This window comes from Liolophura sinensis, chromosome 8 (genome assembly GCF_032854445.1).
Source record: "Liolophura sinensis isolate JHLJ2023 chromosome 8, CUHK_Ljap_v2, whole genome shotgun sequence".
NCBI lineage: Eukaryota > Metazoa > Mollusca > Polyplacophora > Chitonida > Chitonidae > Liolophura > Liolophura sinensis.
Genome location: NC_088302.1, coordinates 18,636,117 through 18,657,610, shown reverse-complemented (window position 1 = coordinate 18,657,610; position 21,494 = coordinate 18,636,117). Strand labels below are relative to the sequence as shown.

General features: G+C 40.2%; 2 protein-coding genes across 2 annotated transcripts in view; one reads left to right on the top strand and one right to left on the bottom strand.

The window, feature by feature from the left end:
- Window positions 1-16,058, top strand: part of LOC135473272 (coiled-coil domain-containing protein 171-like) — a 29,050-nt gene extending 12,992 nt beyond the window's left edge. Inside the window, exons 16-33 of the mRNA XM_064753119.1 lie at window positions 1,392-1,519; window positions 2,298-2,387; window positions 4,425-4,586; window positions 5,306-5,344; window positions 6,198-6,365; window positions 6,512-6,700; window positions 6,911-7,433; window positions 7,947-8,096; window positions 9,317-9,534; window positions 10,008-10,190; window positions 10,745-10,939; window positions 11,112-11,257; window positions 12,081-12,135; window positions 13,135-13,257; window positions 13,853-13,999; window positions 14,580-14,662; window positions 14,941-15,015; window positions 15,861-16,058. Of these exons, the coding sequence (XP_064609189.1) occupies window positions 1,392-1,519; window positions 2,298-2,387; window positions 4,425-4,586; window positions 5,306-5,344; window positions 6,198-6,365; window positions 6,512-6,700; window positions 6,911-7,433; window positions 7,947-8,096; window positions 9,317-9,534; window positions 10,008-10,190; window positions 10,745-10,939; window positions 11,112-11,257; window positions 12,081-12,135; window positions 13,135-13,257; window positions 13,853-13,999; window positions 14,580-14,662; window positions 14,941-15,015; window positions 15,861-15,924 (2,738 nt within the window). The 3' untranslated portion in view covers window positions 15,925-16,058. The remainder of the gene's footprint in view (window positions 1-1,391; window positions 1,520-2,297; window positions 2,388-4,424; window positions 4,587-5,305; window positions 5,345-6,197; window positions 6,366-6,511; window positions 6,701-6,910; window positions 7,434-7,946; window positions 8,097-9,316; window positions 9,535-10,007; window positions 10,191-10,744; window positions 10,940-11,111; window positions 11,258-12,080; window positions 12,136-13,134; window positions 13,258-13,852; window positions 14,000-14,579; window positions 14,663-14,940; window positions 15,016-15,860) is intronic.
- A 3,646-nt stretch (window positions 16,059-19,704) lies between these two features.
- LOC135473271 (centlein-like) overlaps window positions 19,705-21,494 on the bottom strand; it is an 88,534-nt gene continuing 86,744 nt past the window's right edge. Inside the window, exons 34-36 of the mRNA XM_064753118.1 lie at window positions 21,238-21,435; window positions 20,671-20,745; window positions 19,705-19,788 (exon numbers count right to left, since the gene is read on the bottom strand). Coding sequence (XP_064609188.1) covers window positions 19,705-19,788; window positions 20,671-20,745; window positions 21,238-21,435 — 357 coding nt within the window. The remainder of the gene's footprint in view (window positions 19,789-20,670; window positions 20,746-21,237; window positions 21,436-21,494) is intronic.

The window sequence follows — 21,494 nt, the reverse complement described above, 5'->3', positions numbered from 1 at the left end:
ACACCTTCCAGGCAGAGGAGGGGAGCAGCAAGAAGAAAAGTGAGTACATGGCAAGTGTTTGTCTGACACAATAAACATCATGACACAAACACATACATGTAGCCACATGTACATACACTGTAGACCACAGAGCTTCTGGTCAACACCTTACAGGCAGAGGAGGGGAGCAGCAAGAAGAAAAGTGAGTACATGGCAAGTGTTTGTCTGACACAATGAACATCATGGCACAAACACATACATGTAGCCACATGTACATACACTGTAGACCATAGAGCTTCTGGTCAACACCTTCCAGGCAGAGGAGGGGAGCAGCAAGAAGAAAAGTGAGTACATGGCAAGTGTTTGTCTGACACAATGAACATCATGACACAAACACATACATGTAGCCACATGTACAAACACTGTAGACCATAGAGCTTCTGGTCAACACCTTCCAGGCAGAGGAGGGGAGCAGCAAAAGGAAAAGTGAGTACATGGCAAGTGTTTGTCTGACACAATGAACATCATGACACAAACACATACATGTAGCCACATGTACATACACTGTAGACCATAGAGCTTCTGGTCAACACCTTCCAGGCAGAGGAGGGGAGGAGCAAGAAGAAAAGTGAGTACATGGCAAGTGTTTGTCTGACACAATAAACATCATGACACAAACACATACATATAGCCACATGTACATACACTGTAGACCATAGAGCTTCTGGTCAACACCTTTCAGGCAGAGGAGGGGAGCAGCAAAAGGAAAAGTGAGTACATGGCAAGTGTTTGTCTGACACAATAAACATCATGACACAAACACATACATATAGCCACATGTACATACACTGTAGACCATAGAGCTTCTGGTCAACACCTTCCAGGCAGAGGAGGGGAGCAGCAAGAAGAAAAGTGAGTACATGGCAAGTGTTTGTCTGACACAATAAACATCATGACACAAACACATACATGTAGCCACATGTACATACACTGTAGACCATAGAGCTTCTGGTCAACACCTTCCAGGCAGAGGAGGGGAGCAGCAAGAAGAAAAGTGAGTACATGGCAAGTGTTTGTCTGACACAATAAACATCATGACACAAACACATACATGTAGCCACATGTACATACACTGTAGACCATAGAGCTTCTGGTCAACACCTTCCAGGCAGAGGAGGGGAGGAGCAAGAAGAAAAGTGAGTATATGTCAGGAGTTTGTGTGCCCGAAAATCTGGTGTAAGAACAGCTTAAGTTTAATGATACACAGGGACCACAAATTCGGGGCTCAAATGTTAAAAATGTTTTTTACTGTTTTTTTTTTCTTGTTCCTAATTTGGACATTTATCTTACAAGCAAAATGTTTTCCAATTTGGCATAAAATGTTGATCAAATAAATAAATGAATGTTTTCAGAGGTTCGAAGGAGCGAGGTGAAGAAGGAGAGTGGTAAACTACATGTACACACACCCTCAGCTGTGTTGGAGAGTCTCCGGCATATTCTTCTGGAGAACAGGAAGCAACTGGATAAAGCAGCAGAAGAGGTTAGTGGACAAAAGGGTAGAATATGTGTAATCTTCATGATATAATACATATGTATTCTTGAGTACGGCATAAAACACCAATCAGATAAATCAAACCTATAAGCATATGACCTTCCTAGCATGATTAATGTAATCTTCTTAGCAGAATACATGTCAGCCTCATGACATAATACATATGACCTTCCTAGCATGATTAATGTAATCTTCATGGCAGAATACGTGTCAGCTTCATGACATAGTACATATGACCTTCCTAGCATGATTAATGTAATCTTCATGGCAGAATACGTGTCAGCCTCATGACATAGTACATATGACCTTCCTAGCATGATTAATGTAATCTTCATGGCAGAATACGTGTCAGCTTCATGACATAATACATATGACCTTCATGGCATGATTAATGTAATCTTCTTAGCAGAATACGTGTCAGCTTCATGACATAATACATATGACCTTCATAGCATGATTAATGTAATCTTCATGGCAGAATACGTGTCAGCTTCATGACATAGTACATATGACCTTCCTAGCATGATTAATGTAATCTTCTTAGCAGAATACGTGTCAGCTTCATGACATAATACATATGACCTTCATAGCATGATTAATGTAATCTTCATAGCAGAATACGTGTCAGCTTCATGTTTTATGTATTTTGTGTATTGTTAGAGGCAAATAATTTCCTGTGTTGCTTTTATTTCTGTCTTGTTACATGTTTAAAAGGATGCAGTTTCCAGTTTCTATGTATTGTACACTCTTGTTTTGTGTATGGCAGGCAAAGAAAGCAAAAGCTCATTCAGAGAAGTTGACCAAGGAAATCGGCACTCTTAAAACTTCAATTGCCTCAAAAGATAAAGCTATGGAGGTATGAATTGCTTCTCTTTTTTACTTCACGAAACTTAGTTAAAAGAAACTGTGTCCTTGGTTAGCGCGCTAGCACAGCATAATAACCTAGGAGCCTCTCACCAATGCGATCGCTTTGAGTTCAAGTCCAGCTTATGCTGGCTTCCTCTCCGGCCGTAAGTGGGAAGGTCTGACAGCAACCTGCAGATGGTCATGGGTTTCCCCCCGGGCTCTGCCCGGTTTCCACCCACTATAATGTTGGCCGTCGCTAAGAAGTGAAATATTCTTGACTAAGGCGTAAAACACCAATCAGATAAATAAATAAATAAATTAATGAATTCATGCACTAGTTTGTTAAAAAAATAAGTTTATTAAGTACACCATGAGTTATGATAGTTATGAACACAAACGTGCCTAAATAAGTACCTGTGCAATTTTGAGTTTGTGTCATACCCCAAACACAGTCTGATATTTGACAAGTGCATGAACCAATCTTGATTGTAGAAGTCAGTGAGAAATATAAAAAAAATATGAGTGTATGAAAAAGTATATGTGGAGTAAGTGTTATCCTCTGTTTGGCCGGGTTACAACTTCAAAGGTTACCTGACACAACACAGGTGATCTGAAAGTAGACAGAATGGCATGTTTATATTCGAATGGGTGACCCCCATTCAGCAAAGTACAACGCAGAGTGGAGAAAGCGATGGTGTTATACATGACTGTATGTATACTAATTGTATATATCATACTGTACATAACTATGTTTGTAAGCATCTTACAATATGGTAAAAGCCTAGTACAATTTTTGTTTTACAGTTTCTTGAAATAATTCTACTGTATTGCCAATATGGTCCAAACTGACTTCCATAGAGTATAGAACAAAAGCAAAGAAACATTACAATTCCAAACATGGAAATGAGGGGTGACGGCTAGATCTATGTCTTCCGAAATGTATTGCAGACATTTTACTAGGGTAGTGATTAGTGAGTAGGGTCATAACCGCTTTCTAGAATTTTCTCAAAAATACTAGTTACATATTGTTAAGTCTTCATCATGAAAATGTAAAGTGAACTACTAAAGCTAAACGGTCAGTCAACCATTACTTTCCTCATATCGTTTAGTCATTTTACTAGTACAATCATGGTGGTCTAAACAAGCTTCCATAGTTCTGTTAAAAATACAAATAACATGGCTACGTATTTACTATGAAAATCAAAAGTGAACTACTTCCACAAAGTGTAACGTCAACTCTATATTTACAACTAATGAGTTTTATGTTCCTCAGATATGGTGCAAAATGACCAATGTAGATTTCTGTACATACATATAACGTGGGGAAATTGTGTAATCACAGTTAATGAAGAAATCCCACCTATAGCTATCTTTCCTGTCATTATTTAAACTGCCTGTGTATGACAGCTATGTATGATTTCTTACCAGATTATCTTCTACGACATCTGTTCACAGTAAATGTACATGTGAAAGCTTCGCGCATAACCTGCGTGTAATGGTGCACGCTAGCAGACGACATCGTTATAAACATTTCGCTGTACGGTACACTAATTCTCTATGTAACACTACATCGTATATCATAGAACAGCTCACGTGGCATTGGTGTAACAGTTGGTACAAGATTATTAGGTATTTATGTACATGGAAGTAGACAAAATTGCATTTTTATATTCGAATCAGTGAGTCACATTCAGCAAAGAGAAACACTGAATGGAGAAAACGATGACGTCATGCCGTCTTCGCAAAACTTGTACTTACCCACATTACGAACACAGCTGTCGGAGAACCGGTAATGAATTGGACTACAATAATGTTCTAACAAATCCCTATTGCACATAGAAATTACAATTTCTTGTTTAAATACGAAGAAAATAAAAACATTTTCATCTTTGATCTGCACACAAATATACACAACTACCACTCTTCTTATTAGAATATTACAAAAGTGTCCTGTGGTGGTAGAATCGAAAAAAAAAAATCTATTTATCCATGTTACATAAGCACCCATAAAAGAAGAAATATAACCCTGTTGGTCTTTCTTGGTCAGGACACAGAGAAGAACTTTGCGAAGGCGTCGCGTGAATTGATTAGGGTAAGGAGTGACTACACAGACCTGGAGACGCTGTTAGCCAGGATGAAGCTAGACCTGCACAGTACGTCTAGGGACAGAGACAAGGACATGGTCCACGCCCAGGAGCTGTCAGAGGAGGTAAGACGATAGCTCTCTGTGCCATATCCCTCCACCAGTCAGTTACCACTTGAAGAGTTAAGGCTGCTTTTTCAAAAATGTAACCAAATAGTTGGGGTCATTTATCGGTTACACAGTAAAGCTTTCATTGCATGAAAAGACACACACAGTTGTAAACCTTTTAGCACTGTACAGCAGCCCCGTACATGTAGTTCTGTGGGTGTTACAGGGCATGCATACTGCAGGGTGTGGACGGCTGCTCACTGCTGTGTGAGCCACTGCTCTACTGTAAGGTTCATCAGTGTAAGTTAATGCACTGTGTGATACAACATTATTTCACCACATATTGTTGGGTGTCTGCTGGAAAGCACTGCCTTATTTTTGAACCTTTTTTTGAAGGCGCTTCAGAAGCATTTAGTACCATTATGTGATGGCTTTGTATTGAAATTAAGGCCTGCATATAGTGGAGAAAAACTTTTTGCAGATTGTCCCAAAAGGGTGGCCTCCATTGTTTAATTACAACACTTCTTGATAATCTCATCTCGGTATAAAATTATTTCTTCAATTCTTGATAGGTGTTTTACACTCTACAGAGGAGCGTGTGATAATAGCTTTGTGGAGAAAGGAAAGTACACGGCAGTCTAGAGTTAAAAATAAAATAAGTATATCCATATAAATTAATAAAGCTAAAGTCATTCTTTTTATCTCTTTAACATACATTCTAATTCTGTTCTCTTTAGCTGATGAATTTAACCCAGAAACACAGAGAAGAAAATGAGGTCAGTACAATAGTTGGTTATTTATTGGTTATTTGTCAGTCAGCTAAAGTTTAGTGCCAGTAATTTTAGTTTTAGCAGTTTAGTCGAAATGAGTTATTTAATGTACCTTTGTCATACTGTCTGTCATATCTTTATGTGCAATTAATTCAGCTTCCCTTTCACTTTTTGCATGGTGATTTGCTGTAAAAGCAAGGACCATCTTCAGTCAGGTGTTATATTGCTGTATTCTTGTACGAGTAGTAATACACACAGAAATGGGTTTTTCTAGCACAGGAATAAAGAAATTAACTACAAATTTCTCATCATTAGTTGTTTGGCTCTGATGGTCCTGTAGAGCGTCCTCTTCGGAGGTGGAAGATCCAGGGTCAATCCTGGGTCGAGTCACACCTAAGACCTTAAAAGAGGAAGTTACAGTTTCCTTCCCTGGCATTCAGCATTAAGAGGAAGTGCAAGGACTGATTGACCCGTATCAGTATAATGAATGGGGTGGGGGGGTGGGGGGTGGGGGGGGTGGGGGGTAGCTTACTTGCCTTCGGTAAGTAGTCAGTGAAGCAGCACTAGATAAAGGAGCGGTGGAAATCTGTCCTGCAACATTGAGGCACATTAGATGCACTCTAAGGACTCCTTCATCATATGACTGAAAAATTGTTAAGCACGATGTTAAACCCCAAGGACTCACTCACTCAGTATTAGTTCTCACCTTTGGCATACCTCAGTGCTAAACATTCAACCATTCCTTCAGAAAATAACTATACTTTGAACTCCTCTTATTTCAAGGAATGTGTTTTGAGACGTAAGTTGCTTTTAGGGAATTGAACTGTTACGCATAAGAAGAGTTGTTTTGTTGTTACAGGAGAAGATGATGTACCTTCACGGCCTGTATCAGCAGCTGTTATCTGGACGAGTGATGCCATCGTTTACAGAGAAGCCATTCCCACAATACACCTGGCAGGATATGTCAACCCTGATAAAGGAGGAGGTGTCTTCACTCATACAGCAAGCGCATTTCCATAAACAACAGGTGAGAAAAATGCATTGGTGAAAGGCTCCTGAGTCATCGCAAGTTGCCACTCTAATCACGTCGTCCACAGAAGCCACTCAGCATGTAGCTGATTCACTGCAGTTTCTAAGACATGTAGACTTATATTGAGATGTTCTGATTGGCAGGTTGTTCAGCTAGAGGAAATACTGCAGAGTAAAGAGGAGGTTCTGATAAGTCTTGAGAGAGAACACACGCAGCAGGTGTTCCAGTTAAACAACATCAACACAGAACGAGAACAGACCTGGCTGAAACAGAAGGAGGATCTGAAGGTGCATTATAACCAGCTGATCTCTGACATACAGAACAGGTCAAAGGTATAATTATATTCATTCATTACTCACCACAACGGGCTTATATCAAATTATTAAGTATGTAAATCTAAAATGTGACATTTTATGAGGCACAATGAGTAATTTAGACGTGGAGGAAAGTTTAGGTCAACTACTAGTATGTTATAGAGGCTTTTGGATGCTATGGTGTATATTTGTATTTCCACGGACACCTTTGCTTATTGTAATCATCAGCAGAGCCAGGTGATAGCTGACGAGGCCTGGGAGAAGGTGCGAATGTCCGGTAGTCTGCGGCAAGGTTTAGAGTCAGAGTGTGTGGAGTTGAGGACCCGATTGGCTCAGGCCCAGCAGGACAACATGGGTCTGCACATCACGCTCAGTCTGCTCTGTGGTGCCCTCTACCCGCTGTATGCACGCGCAAATGCTCTCGCCACTGAGAGGAGGATCCTTGAGGACGAGCTCTTCAACTTTTACACGTACAAGACACAGGTACAGGAAATGGTGAATGCCCTGAGCGCAGAATTCGGTGAGGGAGACCTGGTGCAGAAGTCAAGCCCAGGGAAAGGGAAGCTGCATTCCAAGCGTCACCCATTGCTGACATTCAGGGTTGGGGTGGTGGCTGTGATGGCAGCCAATAGGCTGAAGCACGGGACAAGGGCAAGCAGTAAGATGTTTGTGACGTACGACACGATCTCAGGGAACCATGGCCTGCTGGTGTGTACAGGAGGCGTGACTACTGCTTCTACCCCTTTCACAGGTTAGTCTCTGGCTGATCAGGTTGCACATGTGGTTGCTATGGTAACACGATACGTGCTTTAGTATTTTGTCAATTTGCCTCTCCTGCTCCCCTCTTTCAGCATTACACAGTAAAACTTGAACTCAGCAAGAACATCATTTTACTGGTCATCAACAATGACACGACAGAACTGCCCATTTGAAATGGATTTCTTCAAATATTAGAGAACTTTACTTTCTGCCAACTCGATTAATCTATTCAGCGGTTTGTTTTGATGATGGAATTTTTAATTGCACAGATGTCTTACCCCGTAGTTAGAGAGGAAATTTTTATATATACCGACTGTCACTGATTGTGGAGCCTTGGTGACAATAATTATACTTGTGTGGCCCTTTGTACATGCTAACATTAGCTGACGAGCACTTGTCTTCCAGCAGCAGAGTGTACTTATCAGTGTATCATCTGTGAGAAAGGTAACTTGCCAGAGGGAGCGAAAGGAATTGCCTTACAGACGAGATGTTGTTTGGTTTGCAGGTGTGGGTTTGTCCAGGAGCTCACCCCGTGATGATAGCACAGACAGCAACAGACACATCATTGATTGGCTGACCAGTGCTGACCTCCTCTCCACAGTGCTTGCCTCTGTCACAGATCTACAAGAGGTCATTGGCCAGATCAAAGACAGTGGTGAGTTCTCATTGGCTGAATATCATCATTAGTTATTCGTATCACAATCATAGATTGGGTAGATGGCATCCTGTACTTGTCTTGCTATCCTGAAAAAATAGCTTAAATTCTATTATTGGTTTCCATTCACAATTTAAGCATTGTATGCCATGTTGGCCATGGGCAATGGGGTCTGCCAGCCTTCTACAAAGGGAAGCAAATCATGTAACTGACAGCAGTGCCCTCTATCTATTTGAATAACGGTGTCAGCTCTTATTATTCATGATTACTGGTGTTGGTATTGAAATCAGTGGCATTGTTATTTAAGTAGGTAGAGGGCACTGCTGTTTTATCAGTTACAAGATTTGCTTCCCTTTGTACAGGGCTGGCAGACCCCATTATTTACATTCTGAACTAATGGGTCACACCAGCCATCTATAACGAGAAGCAGTGTAACTGTTGAAATAGAAGTGCTCTCTTCCTGCATGAATTACAGTATCAGCTGCCATTATTCATGATGACTGGTGTTGTTATTGAAATCACTGGTATTGTTATTCTCGTAATGTAGGCAGAGGACACCTTAAGTTTTAAGAGGCCTAAGATTTGTCTCCCATTGTAAAGGGTTGGTGAGCCCCATTGTATTAGGATACTTTGGGTGGGGTGTCATGCCTGGTGTCTTCAGCATGATACTTCAGAGGCGGCAGCACTTTGGTGGCATGGACTCACTCTGCCACAAGAAGACAGTATATATACACACACTGACTCTTCCTTGTGATATGACTGGAAAATTGTCCAGTACAACGTAGAACCCCAAGCATACATACATGTACATAACTGGAAAATTGTCCAGTACAACGTAGAACCCAAGCATACATATATGTGATATGACTGGAAAAATTGTCCAGTACAACGTACAACCCCAATCATACATACATGTACATAACTGGAAAATTGTCCAGTACAACGTAGAACCCTAAGCATACATACATGTGATATGACTGAAAAATTGTCCAGTACAATGTAGAACCCCAAGCATACATATGTGTACATACATCCACTAGTTGAGCCCTTTCTTGGGTTCTCATGAAGACAATCATCCATTTTGGGTGTAAACTCAAAATTAATGCAGAAAAGACAAGAGAAATGCGTGAAAATTGCAGATGAGATGACATTATTTCAATTTTTACCTAAATCTGTGTACCCCATCTTGTGTCTGAACCATGATCTCTCTGTGTTTTCAGTAAACCCAGTGGAGTCGCGAGCTCTGACAGGCTCAGCTCGCACCTTTTTCACACGCCTCCTCGACAGACTGGTACCTTACTTTGAGAACATCTCTCTCCAGCCAATGGCAGGGCTCCGTGACAAGCACTCGTTGATTAGGAGGCTAGGCAAAGGCCTTCATGCAACACTACAGAGATCGATAACAGTAGAGCAGAAAGGCAGCATGTTGTCACACCAGGTATGCAGGAGATTCCAAAACGATCCGTAAATCGTATTAAAGATCACTGTATTTACACGTGAGACAAGCATTTCGAGAGGAAAATAAAAGGCTTACAATATTACATCTGGTGCTAAAGCTCATATTTGTCTGAAGGATGCCACCCTACCAAGATAAACTTGAAAAATCTTTCTAAGATGAAATAGCTCTCAGAATCAGGTAATATGAGTAACTTAGTCATGGACTACATTGTAGGTCAGATACAAAATTTCGTTTTGTCTTACATGAAGGTCATTAGATTCAGGAATAGAAGAAATCTACATGGATAGTGATATAGAATATGGCATGACAAAGCTGCAGGCATTTAACCCACCCAAAGAAAACATGTGACTGTTCATGTAAGGGAGGTTCCTGTGAGTGTTTATTATCAGCACATGTAAAAACACTAATACCTTTGCCAAAAGCTTACACAAACTATCTACACCTGTTAACAGGAGGTGAGCACATTGCTGCAGCAGCACTTGTTACAGCTGACACAGCGTCTTCATGGAGTGGAAGTGGAGAGACGCACATTACTGATGGACAACGCCAACCTGAAGCAGGAGAGTGAGGAGCTGACAGCCTGCCGACAGCATATGGCCTACTTGGAGGATGAGGTGCAAGCTTACAGAGAGCAGGTCAGTTATCTCCCCTGAACAGTTGTCTCTCTTCAGATATAACATCATGTCTTTATGGCCACACCAATTGCTGTTTTACAAGCAGAGTAAATGTTTTCGGTGTCGGAGGTGGGTATAAAAATAAAACTTGAAAACCATCTGATTTAGGTAAAAAGACCGGACAAAATAAAAAAGAGGATTTTCAGTTTATTTTTATTCCATTGTTATATTTTTTAGTGTCAACTCGCCGATTAAACACAAAATAATATTGGTGTTGTCTAATGTTAATTATGAAGTCAGGTAATGGAGCCATGTGAGAGCTTAGCATCTGCTGATTGAGACATTGTCCCAGAAAAGTTCTGATCAATGTATTATGGATAACAAACCTGTCTGTAGACTCCTGGCATTTTGAAAATACCTCTTTGCATAAGGTGGTATGACCCATATTTTCCATCTTAAATAATAAAGGACTTGGGTTGGGCCATGCAACTTTTTATGAGGGGGTGTTTATAAATATGTCATGCATCTGTTTGCACACTTGATGGATTATTAGTGTTATCTCTGTGTCCCCCCAGGCTGCTGAGGGAACAGTTCCTCTGGCCAGGTTTGAGAGCATGTGTGCAGAGCTAAACAGTGCCCTTTCTAGGGAGGAGCAGGCGCAGACACTGCTGATGGAGCAGAGTCGACAGCTAGAGGAGTTCTCTACGCGTCTGACAGCGCAGAACCAGCAGGGGGCGCTGAAAGACCACACACTCTCTGAGGCTGTGCAGGTAAGATGACCACATGTAAATGTTGAAAAGATTTAATGTACACATAAATTTTGCATGATTTTAGGGTTTGTCACAGACAAAGGGAGGTTTGAACACTTGTTCATGATTTTTTCAAATGTGTTTTGGTACATTGAAGACATTTAATGTACATGTAAGTTTTACATAATTTTAGGGTTTGTCTCAGACGAAAGGAGATCTGAAGAGAAAAGAGCAGTCAATTCGTCAGCTAAACAAGACAATTAGTCAGCTGGAGCTGGAGAAGATGGGTTTACAGAACAACCTGAGTGATGCTGAGAATGCTCTGAGGACTGCTGCCAAGTAAGAGACTACTTACTTAGTAAATTAAACATGGAAGTACTATGATTAATAGACTTGCTTTATTGCTTTTATGAACAAAGGGCTGGTTTGGCAAAGTTCACACAGTGTAATAGTGTTGTGTTGAGTAAGTTTGATAGTGGTTGGTATGCTGTTAATTGCATCGTAAACACGTTCAGAGGATGTGTAACAAGATCTGCTGATAATATGTAGAGTTGACTACAGCGACTAATTCCGCAAACCATTCTGAAAGTCAGAATATGAAATACAGTCTGAAAACTTATATTTGGGCTTTAGATTTAAAATTTTGTCCCCGCTAAGACAAATGTAGCCAATTTTCGACTTCCAGTACCAAAAACTAAGCATCATACAGAATTTTTAAAGTTTGACTTACGTCAAAAAGAGCTTTATGGAATCGTCCCCAAATCCAAAAGCTTGAAATCAGAAGGGTAGGGTGCAAAGGTACATTTCTGAAAAAAAAAGGGGCATGGTGGCACTTCATACTGCCATTTTGTGAGACAAAAAAGAGGCAGCGTGCACATTTTAGGGACAGGGTGTGGTATGCATATTTGGGGACTCCCTCAGCTTTTCTGACCTGTTAATAACCTGAATTTATCAGTTCTTTTGTTGTGGTCACTTTAAGGTGTTTCAACTGTAGGATGAATATTCAGATTTAAATATCAAAACCCCAAGCCAATGCTTATCTACAGACCAGTAAGGTTAAGGCTAATTATCCCCAGTACATTCTAAATTCACATGCAACTTTTACTAAGGTCACCACCCACCTCTCCACCCAGTCATCTGAGTATTTATTTGTTACTTTCAGGGATAAGGAGATCTTGGCTACCTATATCACAACAGTGGAGAGTGCAGTCAGCCAGGTAACCACATGCATGCTGACATAATGAAACCACATAGAATAATAGATCACCCTAATTCTTCCACCTTTTTAACCGCCTCAGCAACCCGTATTTTGAAACCTTCTGAGAGAACTATGGGGTGTAGAGAAATAATTTGCATAATTCCATGAAGCTTACACCTTTAATGACAAAAAAAAATTTTCAAAAAAAGTGTCATTTTCGTAATAACTGCATGAATAAATTCCACTGAAAAAAGTGCTATAACAGTTGAAAAGGTGGACTTTTAACAGTATATATAAGTTCCACCGTCTTTGCAGAGCTTGCATGCCTGGGGATTTCTTGTCACAGTAAGAAGCAGTGTAGTGGTCCTGGGAATGTGGATGTAGAATTCCATTGTTCTTGTGTTGGGAAAGAAAAGTTTGGATGCGAGTTAGAAATGCTGAAATGATGACTACTTGCCGTATATGACCTAAAATTTCATCCATGACTAACTAGCTTGCTCAATTTACCGTATTCTGAGAATTCTAATGATTCCATTTATTTATTTGATTGGTGTTTTACGCCCTGCTCAAGATTGTTTCACTTATACAACGGCGGCCAGAATTATGGTGGGAGGAAAGCGGGCAGAGCCCGGGGGAAACCGCCCATCATCCGTAGGATGCTGGCAGACCTTCCCACGTATGGCCGGAGAGGAAGCCAGTATGAGCTGAGTCTCAAGAAAGGTGACTCATCCGCACTGTGCACATCTGGTCAGTTGGAACAATGGGGTCCTAACAGTTTATCTCTTCCCTTATATTAACTATGTGGGAAGGACTGTCACCAACCTACGGATGGTCATGGTTTCCTGCCATGTTGCATTAAAACACCTGTCAGATAAGTAAATAAATATGTTGACTGGGTTGACCAACATTTGGGCTTTGGAGAAGAGAGAGAGACGGAGAGAGTAAAAGAAAGAAAGTAATCTCTGCTTGGGAATTAAGATTATTGGCACTTGGTTGTGTATATGTTTGTGATTGACAGGTGAAGAAGGCATTATCCACAAAGGAGCATATAGAGGAGTTGTCACTACCCAAGCTGCTGCTCAATGTGGACTTCATACCAGCAGATGTGGGCAAGGCAGGACCAGAGCTGATAGCTTCTCAGGTAGGTACATGTAGATATGGTCAGGCCTCAGTCCACTCTGACAAACATATTACTGGGTTCTGTGTGCATTACTACTGCTGGAAAATTTAGAAAATTTGATCTGTTAAACTGTTGGCTTGTATAAGTGGTAAGAGGATATGGAAATGCTATCTGTTTCTTTTCATCTGTCCCACATAATCTTGTGAACGAAATACTTTGAGGTCGTGAAGAAGGCTGTTGTGATTAATTTTTGTTACTCTGCAATCCAATGTAGCTACTGTCTTCCATCATTAATTTCTTGATGGTCACCCTTGTCTTTGTGAAAGAGACATCTTGAACACAAGGCTCATCTGAGAATGGCAGTTTGTCTCCTAGCAACACATTGATGGGGCACCCGTCTGCTTCTGAGCTTATTTACCTTTGACTTGGCCTGCATTTACATTCTAAGTTTATTAATCTGTATTTATATGGTATCTAGGTGGTAGATTGTTCACGGATTTTTTGGTGCTGGTTATTGACATGGTAATTAATAGATCTGTATTCACCTGTTATTTCACTGATGTCTCAACCTAATGTTAATTTACTCTGTCATCACCTACTGTTCGTCATGTTTCAGAACTTGGTTGGCGAATTTGTGGACACACTGGTCCAGACATTCAGCAGGCTGAAGGCTGTAGAGGCAGAGCTTGTGTCCCACAAACAGCACATTGCCAGCCTCAAGACAGAGCTATCAGCAGTAGCCAGCAGGGAGTACCAGGATGAGGTCAGACACTTACCAGTTGTCCATGTCACATTTATCTGAGAATGTCATTTATATACAAGACAAATATAGCTGTATGTGACTTCAATTGTCTGATCTTGTTGATGTAACATACACTAACAGTCTTGAATGTGGCAACACCAATCAAATAAATAAATGTAAGATACACTGTTACATTCATTGACCTTTTTACTTTGTTACATACACTGTACTGTACATACTGTACTGTGCACTCTGTTACATACTCTGCAGTAGGCACTCTGTTACATACACTGTGCTGTGCACTTTGTGATATACACTGTATTGTGCACTCTGTTACATACACAGTACTGTGCACTCTCTGATATACACTGTATTGTGCACTGTTACATACACTGCACTGTGCACTCTGTGATATACACTGTATTGTGCACTGTTACATACACTGTACTGTGCACTCTGTTACATACACAGTGCTGTGCACTTTGTGATATACACTGTATTGTGCACTCTGTTACATACACTGTACTATGCACTTTGTGACATACATTTACTGTGCACTCTGTTACATACACTGTACTGTGCTTTTCGTTACATATTGTAGGAGTACCCCGTGAGAGATGTGATGGGACTGACACGAATGGACAGTGACGAGAGTGTTAGTAAGGAAAGATTCTATGTGCTCAAGTAAGCATCCATTAATTGTCATCTATTTACTTTGCCCAATTACAGTTGTGAAGAGTAAAGCCGTGTAATTCTTCCTTCAGTCAGTATGAAGGAAGTTAAACCCCAAGCATTCATTCATTCGTCCTTCTATCACCTGGGTTTGTCTTTTCATTGCTTGGACACACATAGTGTTGGCACTTCGAAAGTGAAAAGATGCTTTGTGATCGTGTGTATGACACTGAACAGAACTAAGACATAATGTGTTCTGATCCAGCTGACTGTTGTTGTATTCGTTTTAGGGAGGATTCTGAGGTATCATTTAATATGCAGTCCCCATCACCTAAACTAGCTTCATGGAAACCATCACCTGCAAAGTGAGTAGCCAGCGGTGAAAAACCTTGAATGTTTGTTTTTTTATCATTCACAGTGGATGTAAGGTTGGCTTGACTGCTTTATGAAGTAAACCCAAGTTTATAGATGCCTGTTCGGGAAAATTTGTTTGGTTTACTTGGTAATGCAGCAAGGCATATGTGTAAAACAGTATAGAGATAGTGCATGCTGAAGGATGAGATATCAGGAATTGTCAGCTCAAGAGAAGTTATATTTAATGAGTGCAAAGCATGAGTTGAGTATCACTTGTCAATATTCCTGATATTTCATCCCAAGCATGCACTATGTGTTTTATCATACCCAAAAACAAAAACCGAAAAAAACCCAGTACAGTTGCTCATTTGGTACTTTAAATTGAAAGATTTGTACATGGATAGCAGATCTAGCCATGGTCTGGTTGTTTACTTTACAAACAAGCAGACATCAGAGGCACACAAAGGGAGGCAACTGCAGTAGAATAAACGCACGTGATCATTGACCATTGCATCATGAATTTGGGATATTACAATGTGAGCATGACATTTGCTTTCTTTGAGCTCTCCATTTTTGTACATCAAGTTTTGTAGAGTCTTGTGACCATGTTTTGACCAGTGGAAACCAATAATCACTCTGAGGCATACATATGTATACATACTCTCAAATACATATGTCTTCAGTCTTCCTATAAAGATTGTTTAATAGAAAATAGAAAGTCACCACAAATCAGAATTACAAAGTTTTGTGAAGATGGTCCCAGTGTTCCTGCTGAATTGATTACATTGCATGCAAGGCCATTTAAAATAAATCATTACAAATGTAGCAATAAAATATGTTTTAATTATGCTTTCAGGCCGTCTCATTATCGGACCCCGAAGTTGGCGCGATCCTACCCACGCCCTGCCTCTGGGAGGTGATAGGGGCACATTGCTCACCACGCAGTATTAATCCCCTGGCATTATGTGATGTTTCATGTTGTCATATGCTGTGCAATTGATGTATGAACTTGTGGAGAAGCATGACTGATGACTGGACTATAACTATACAGAGATTTTTAAGCGACATGAATATCATGTGTACTAGAGTGGAGAAATTGTTTTGTGTGACAGTCCAAGTGACAGCTGTGATATCTGTATCTATTTTTTCATGACATACTCATTAATAAACAGTCAGATAAACTTTAGTCATGTGGTTATGTGTCTTTCATATAAGTGGTGATATTGCACCATTTTACTGCCATGCTTGACAGTGTACAATTCTGGTACAAGTTGTACAGCTTTCAGTTTCGTTGTAAGTTGTCCAACAGTAGAATTCATGTGTGCAAAATGACCTATTTGATTAGTGTTTTATACTATACTTAAAATATGTGACTTAAATCAAGTCAATGTTAAAATTTAACAACTCTTCACAATGCTTAATGTGTGGTACTGAAAGGCAAAATTTGGACATCTACATAAAATTAAAATAATGTTGATGAGGTGGATAAAAATTTTGATCTCTACAGATGAAGAATAAGCTTTAAGATAGTATATGTATTGAAAATTTTGACTAAAGTCAGAAATGGCTTTGTAGAATGGACCCCATTTCATGGGTTAAGGAAACGGCAGTGCCAGGATAAAACAACCGTTACATGTGTCTGACAAATCTCCTACTGCATTGTGTGGCATGATTCAAGCCGTCAGCTTTACTGGTCGGGGGTCTCCTCCTGCACTGCATGGCATGATTCAAGCAGACAGCTGTACTGGTCAAAGGTCTCCTCCTGCACTGTGTGGCATGATTCAAGCGGACAGCTTTACTGGTCAGGGGTTTCCTCATGCACTGCATGGCATGATTCAAGCCGACAGCTTTACTGGTCAAAGGTCTCCTACTACACTGCATGGCATGATTTAAGCCGACAGCTTTACTGGTCCAAAGTCTCCTCCTGCACTGTATGGCTTGATTCAAGCCGACAGCTTTACTGGTCAAAGGTCTCCTGCACTGTGTGGCAGGATTCAAGCAGACAGCTTTACTGGTCAAAGGTCTCCTGCACTGCGTGGCATGATTCAAGCCGACAGCTTTACTGGTCAAAGGTCTCCTCATGCACTGCGTGGCATGATTCAAGTTGACAACTTTATTTGTCGAGGGTTAAATCTGAGGAAATGTCTTAAACTTGGCCAGCAAGAGCTTGTCCAATACTTCAATCAAACAAGTTGATGCGGCTGAATCAGAAGAGCAGAAATGGATGAAATGGCAATGCAGAATTACATCTGATTGCTGAAATTATCCAGTATGCGTGCATAAAAATTAGGCACAGCATGGAGAAAACCATCAGCCAGAAACCTAAGAAACCTCAAATTCCTCTAACCTCTAACAATTTTACAGCTGTATATTAAGAAGCAAGGGCTAGATTCAAGCACCCGAACTCACTGGTGGAGACAGAAATGCTTTAGCGACTTTAGCTATCAAAAGCCCCGTCATGTACATGTGCAACTAAAACAATGTATGTAGGTGTCAAAATTCCAAGGAATATCAAGGGCAGATTAAAATTCATAATAATTTATTACAGCTGTAATGTACAAATGTAACATCAATCTACAGGAAGAATAATGCTTTGACACTGAATGAAACGCATGCATTACATAATGGTGATAATTGTGTCATATGAAAGTCAGGTATCCATTTACCAAGCAGCTGCAGTGTGTCTGACAACCCTGAGTGAGGAAACATACCTGTATGTGAAAAACACACAGTCTACTGCCTCAGAATGCGTCTCAAAGTACAGGTAATTATAAACTGCTTAAGCTAACAATGATGTCAGTCTGTTCAATGACCTGTAGTCATACATGCTGTGAGAAGATTGTAACATTCGGCAGCCAGTTCAAATCTTTCACACGAATGTTAACCAGCAAAGGCTTTTCCTCGCTCTAGAGAACCGAGAGCAAAATATACACCTGGGCATACAAGGCATAAGCCGAACAGTGGTTTTGAGAGTGTGTGACATGTGCACGTCGGAGACGGTTCAAAGATTATGATGTGATGTAAGAACTTCTTGGTCTTGGGGACATTTATGTATAGGCCTACACACCCCAAATCAGTTTCCCTTCAGGTCTAATACATAAGCCGTCAAATTAGTGTATGTGGAATTAATCACATACAAGTATTGTATACAGGTGTTCAAATGCTTCTTTTGATTTTCATTCACTTCCAGACTTTTTTGAATTTGCCAGATTGTTTCCAAGAACTTATTTCAAGGGCATAAACCACGGCATGTCTGGATGTATTAAAGCATTGTAATCCTCACGAGTCACATACAATTCAGTAAATTTAGTTCATTTAACATCACCTTGGTGACGCCTGAAACTTTACATCTACAATCCCAGTTGTATGTCGAACCTTGAAAAAATACAGAAAAATACTCAGTCTGCACTATTGCAGCGCAAACATAAATGGCCACAGATATGCTATGGCTTGTTCCGAGATATGACTTGTCCTGGGTGTGCATACTGATTCAAACTTGAAACTGATATCAGGTGTATCATCAGTTTCCAACATCACTGCTACTTGTAACAGTTTAAATCTGAATAAAACAGTGACAAACCTTAACATATATTCTAGAGAACATCAGTCAGCCGATGACTAAACGATTATGGCAGTTTTGGACCCATTTCACATATTTTGATACTTAATCTACAGCATAAGATTTTTTCTAATAATCAGTGAAAAAATGGATTTCATGTGAGTTTAACAGCAAATATTCATGTATGAAAATCAGGATATTATGTTTACATGTATATCGGATGCACTTTTGAAACTACTTGTCGCCTCAGTAAAGCGGAAACAAGCAAAAAAATGAAGTTGTCATTTTACGTTAACGCTATCTAAGTACGCCCTCTATAAAAATGTGCAGAGAATCTTGAATCATTTCATATATAAAATTACAGATATTCACACATGTAAGTAAAAATATATATCACAGAATGAGAAGATGACTAATTCAATAAGGCTGTAAGGGGCCTCCTTGGTGGAGTGGTTAGCATGCTAGCGCAACACAATGACTCCAGAGTATCTCACCAATGCGGTGGATGTAAGTTCATGCTGGCTTCTATTCCGGTTAAATGTAGGAAGGTTTGTCAGCAACCTGCAGATGGTCATAATGCTGGTGGTCGCCGCATAAGTAAAATAGTCTTGAGTACGGCGTAAAACATCAGTCAAATAAATAAATAAATGTAATTAATGTGTAGCGTGGGCCAAGAGCTTGGGAACATGAGTCAAGTACATGTAGCTACATTCCTCATTCGTGAACAGTGCACATACACTCATCGGAATGTAAATTTGTTCCAGTATCACAGCTAAAATTCAACAGAATTTAAGATGGGGCTAGCAGTCTAGAAACAGTTTTGTGTATACTTGGTCGTCATGTGGAGGGCTTTATGAGCCTCTCACAATTCATCAGGTTCTCTACATCCACGTCCTCTCGTTTTCACAGTTGTAACATTGGATGATTTGTGTTGGTGAAGTTATCATCATCATCATCATCATCATACAGAGCTAGTGTCGTTCTGAAACAAACTTTCATACTTGCACCAGAGATTCAACATGAGGATTTACGCTTGTAAGTTAAGTTCAGTTCATCTGAAGTTGGACATCCTGTTTAAAGGCCTCTATAACTGCCCAATATCAACTCCTCATTCTGAGGTGAGATTTATATCAGCTCATAATCATGAGGCCAGTTTTGATATCAACTCCTGTCTTTCATCCACTTTCTCCATGATCATTTCCACCAGAGGTAGCACAAAGTCCTCCTGTAACAAAAAAATAAACCAAGTGAGCTGAGCTCCTGCATGGGACATCATCACCTGAACAGAACAATAGCCAGTCAGCCATATTGGAGCTCTGTTTACATATGCTGACATAGATGCAGAACTCCAGTATGGCTACCACAAGTACATAAAGGTCAGGCAACCCCTCTATCATTATTATCAGTATTCAAGGACAGAAATCGATATTTTTCGTTTCACTGCCAACAACTACAATATTCCTAGAGTCCCACTCCTGTCGCCACAAATTCACGTCGTGATATGCACCTTGCGTCTCTTTGCTCAGTGAAAAGCCATTTGAACAGGGTAATCTATTTTCGTAATAAGGAAAGTCTCATCCAGGAAGTCTGGTACATTGTATGGAAACGGGATTTTCCAACAAAGCAATGCTTTGAAGTAATGTGACATTTTCTTATGAATAAAAAGCGCCACTACAAATCCAACTGAACGCCAGTTTGGGAAGCTGATCAAAGTAACAGAATTTCATGTACATGCAAATTTTCACTGTCAAATATTCAAATGGACACTTGTCCGTGCTGCACATAAATTCTGAACGACAAGACCATTTTTTCGCCCGACGTCTCTGACAAGTCAATGTAATTTCAAACCCTGGTATTGAATTTGCCCCAAACTTTCATCTGATTAAAAAAAGGCATTTTAGAAGCAAATAACAGGTGACAATACATTTTTCCAGTAAGATATAACTTTATGACCTTCAAAACAAACCGTAAATTAAACATCTTTTAAAAATCAGTAGAACTCTCAGAATCACTTCTGAAAAATGGTTAACTTACTCAGGTTCAAAATTTTAGGTCAAATGCTGTTATGCATAACACAAAACAGATGGTATGTTACTCAAATTCCCACCTGAGACATCATCAGTCTTTCACACTTTTTGCTCCACTTCTTGTCTCGCCGTTTCTCATCCTCAATTTCTGTGTCCTGAAACAACAACAACAGCAAACATATAGATCAAGCACACGTCAACATACAAAGCACAAAAATGTTTGGCAGCTAGAAATAACATCCCCACACCAAATGTTTAGCGACACACTAATACACTCATAGAGTTCTCAAGTAAAAAGAAAAGAAAACCCCACATTTGGCTTATCAATTAACATCAACGGCTATTTTTAACAGCAATCTTGTAAGTTAATTTTGTGTAAATCACGTGGATTATTACCGAAAAATGCACACAAAATCACCTCACAGACTTTCTCGCCAACAAATCACCTTACTGTAAGCCTACCAAATTTGTGAGAGTTCACGTGAAAGTTTGTGTAATTTACAGTAAATCATACACAACTTCACTTCATTTTTCACCATGTGATCACCTTTCTGTACTACAGTTCATACAGCAATGTGATTAGTTGGTGACATTGAGATTACAGGTTTTCATGTGTAAAAGTGCTAAGGTAGATTACTCTGGCTTACAATGTTCTCCCTGTCAATGTCCACGCTCATGAGTTCATCCATGTCTGACTGGGAGATGTTGAGGATGTCTCTAGCCACACTCTGGGCTTTCTGTAAGGACCGGTCCACGGGCAGGCGGTGTCGCTCTAAGTGCTGGCTGTACTGTTTGGTGAGGGAGCGGGCCTGCTGACAGCGCACACATACCTCGTGAACAAGCGTCTGCAGGAATATATATACACACCGTCAGATATACAGGTGCATCAGCGAACTCACCGTAC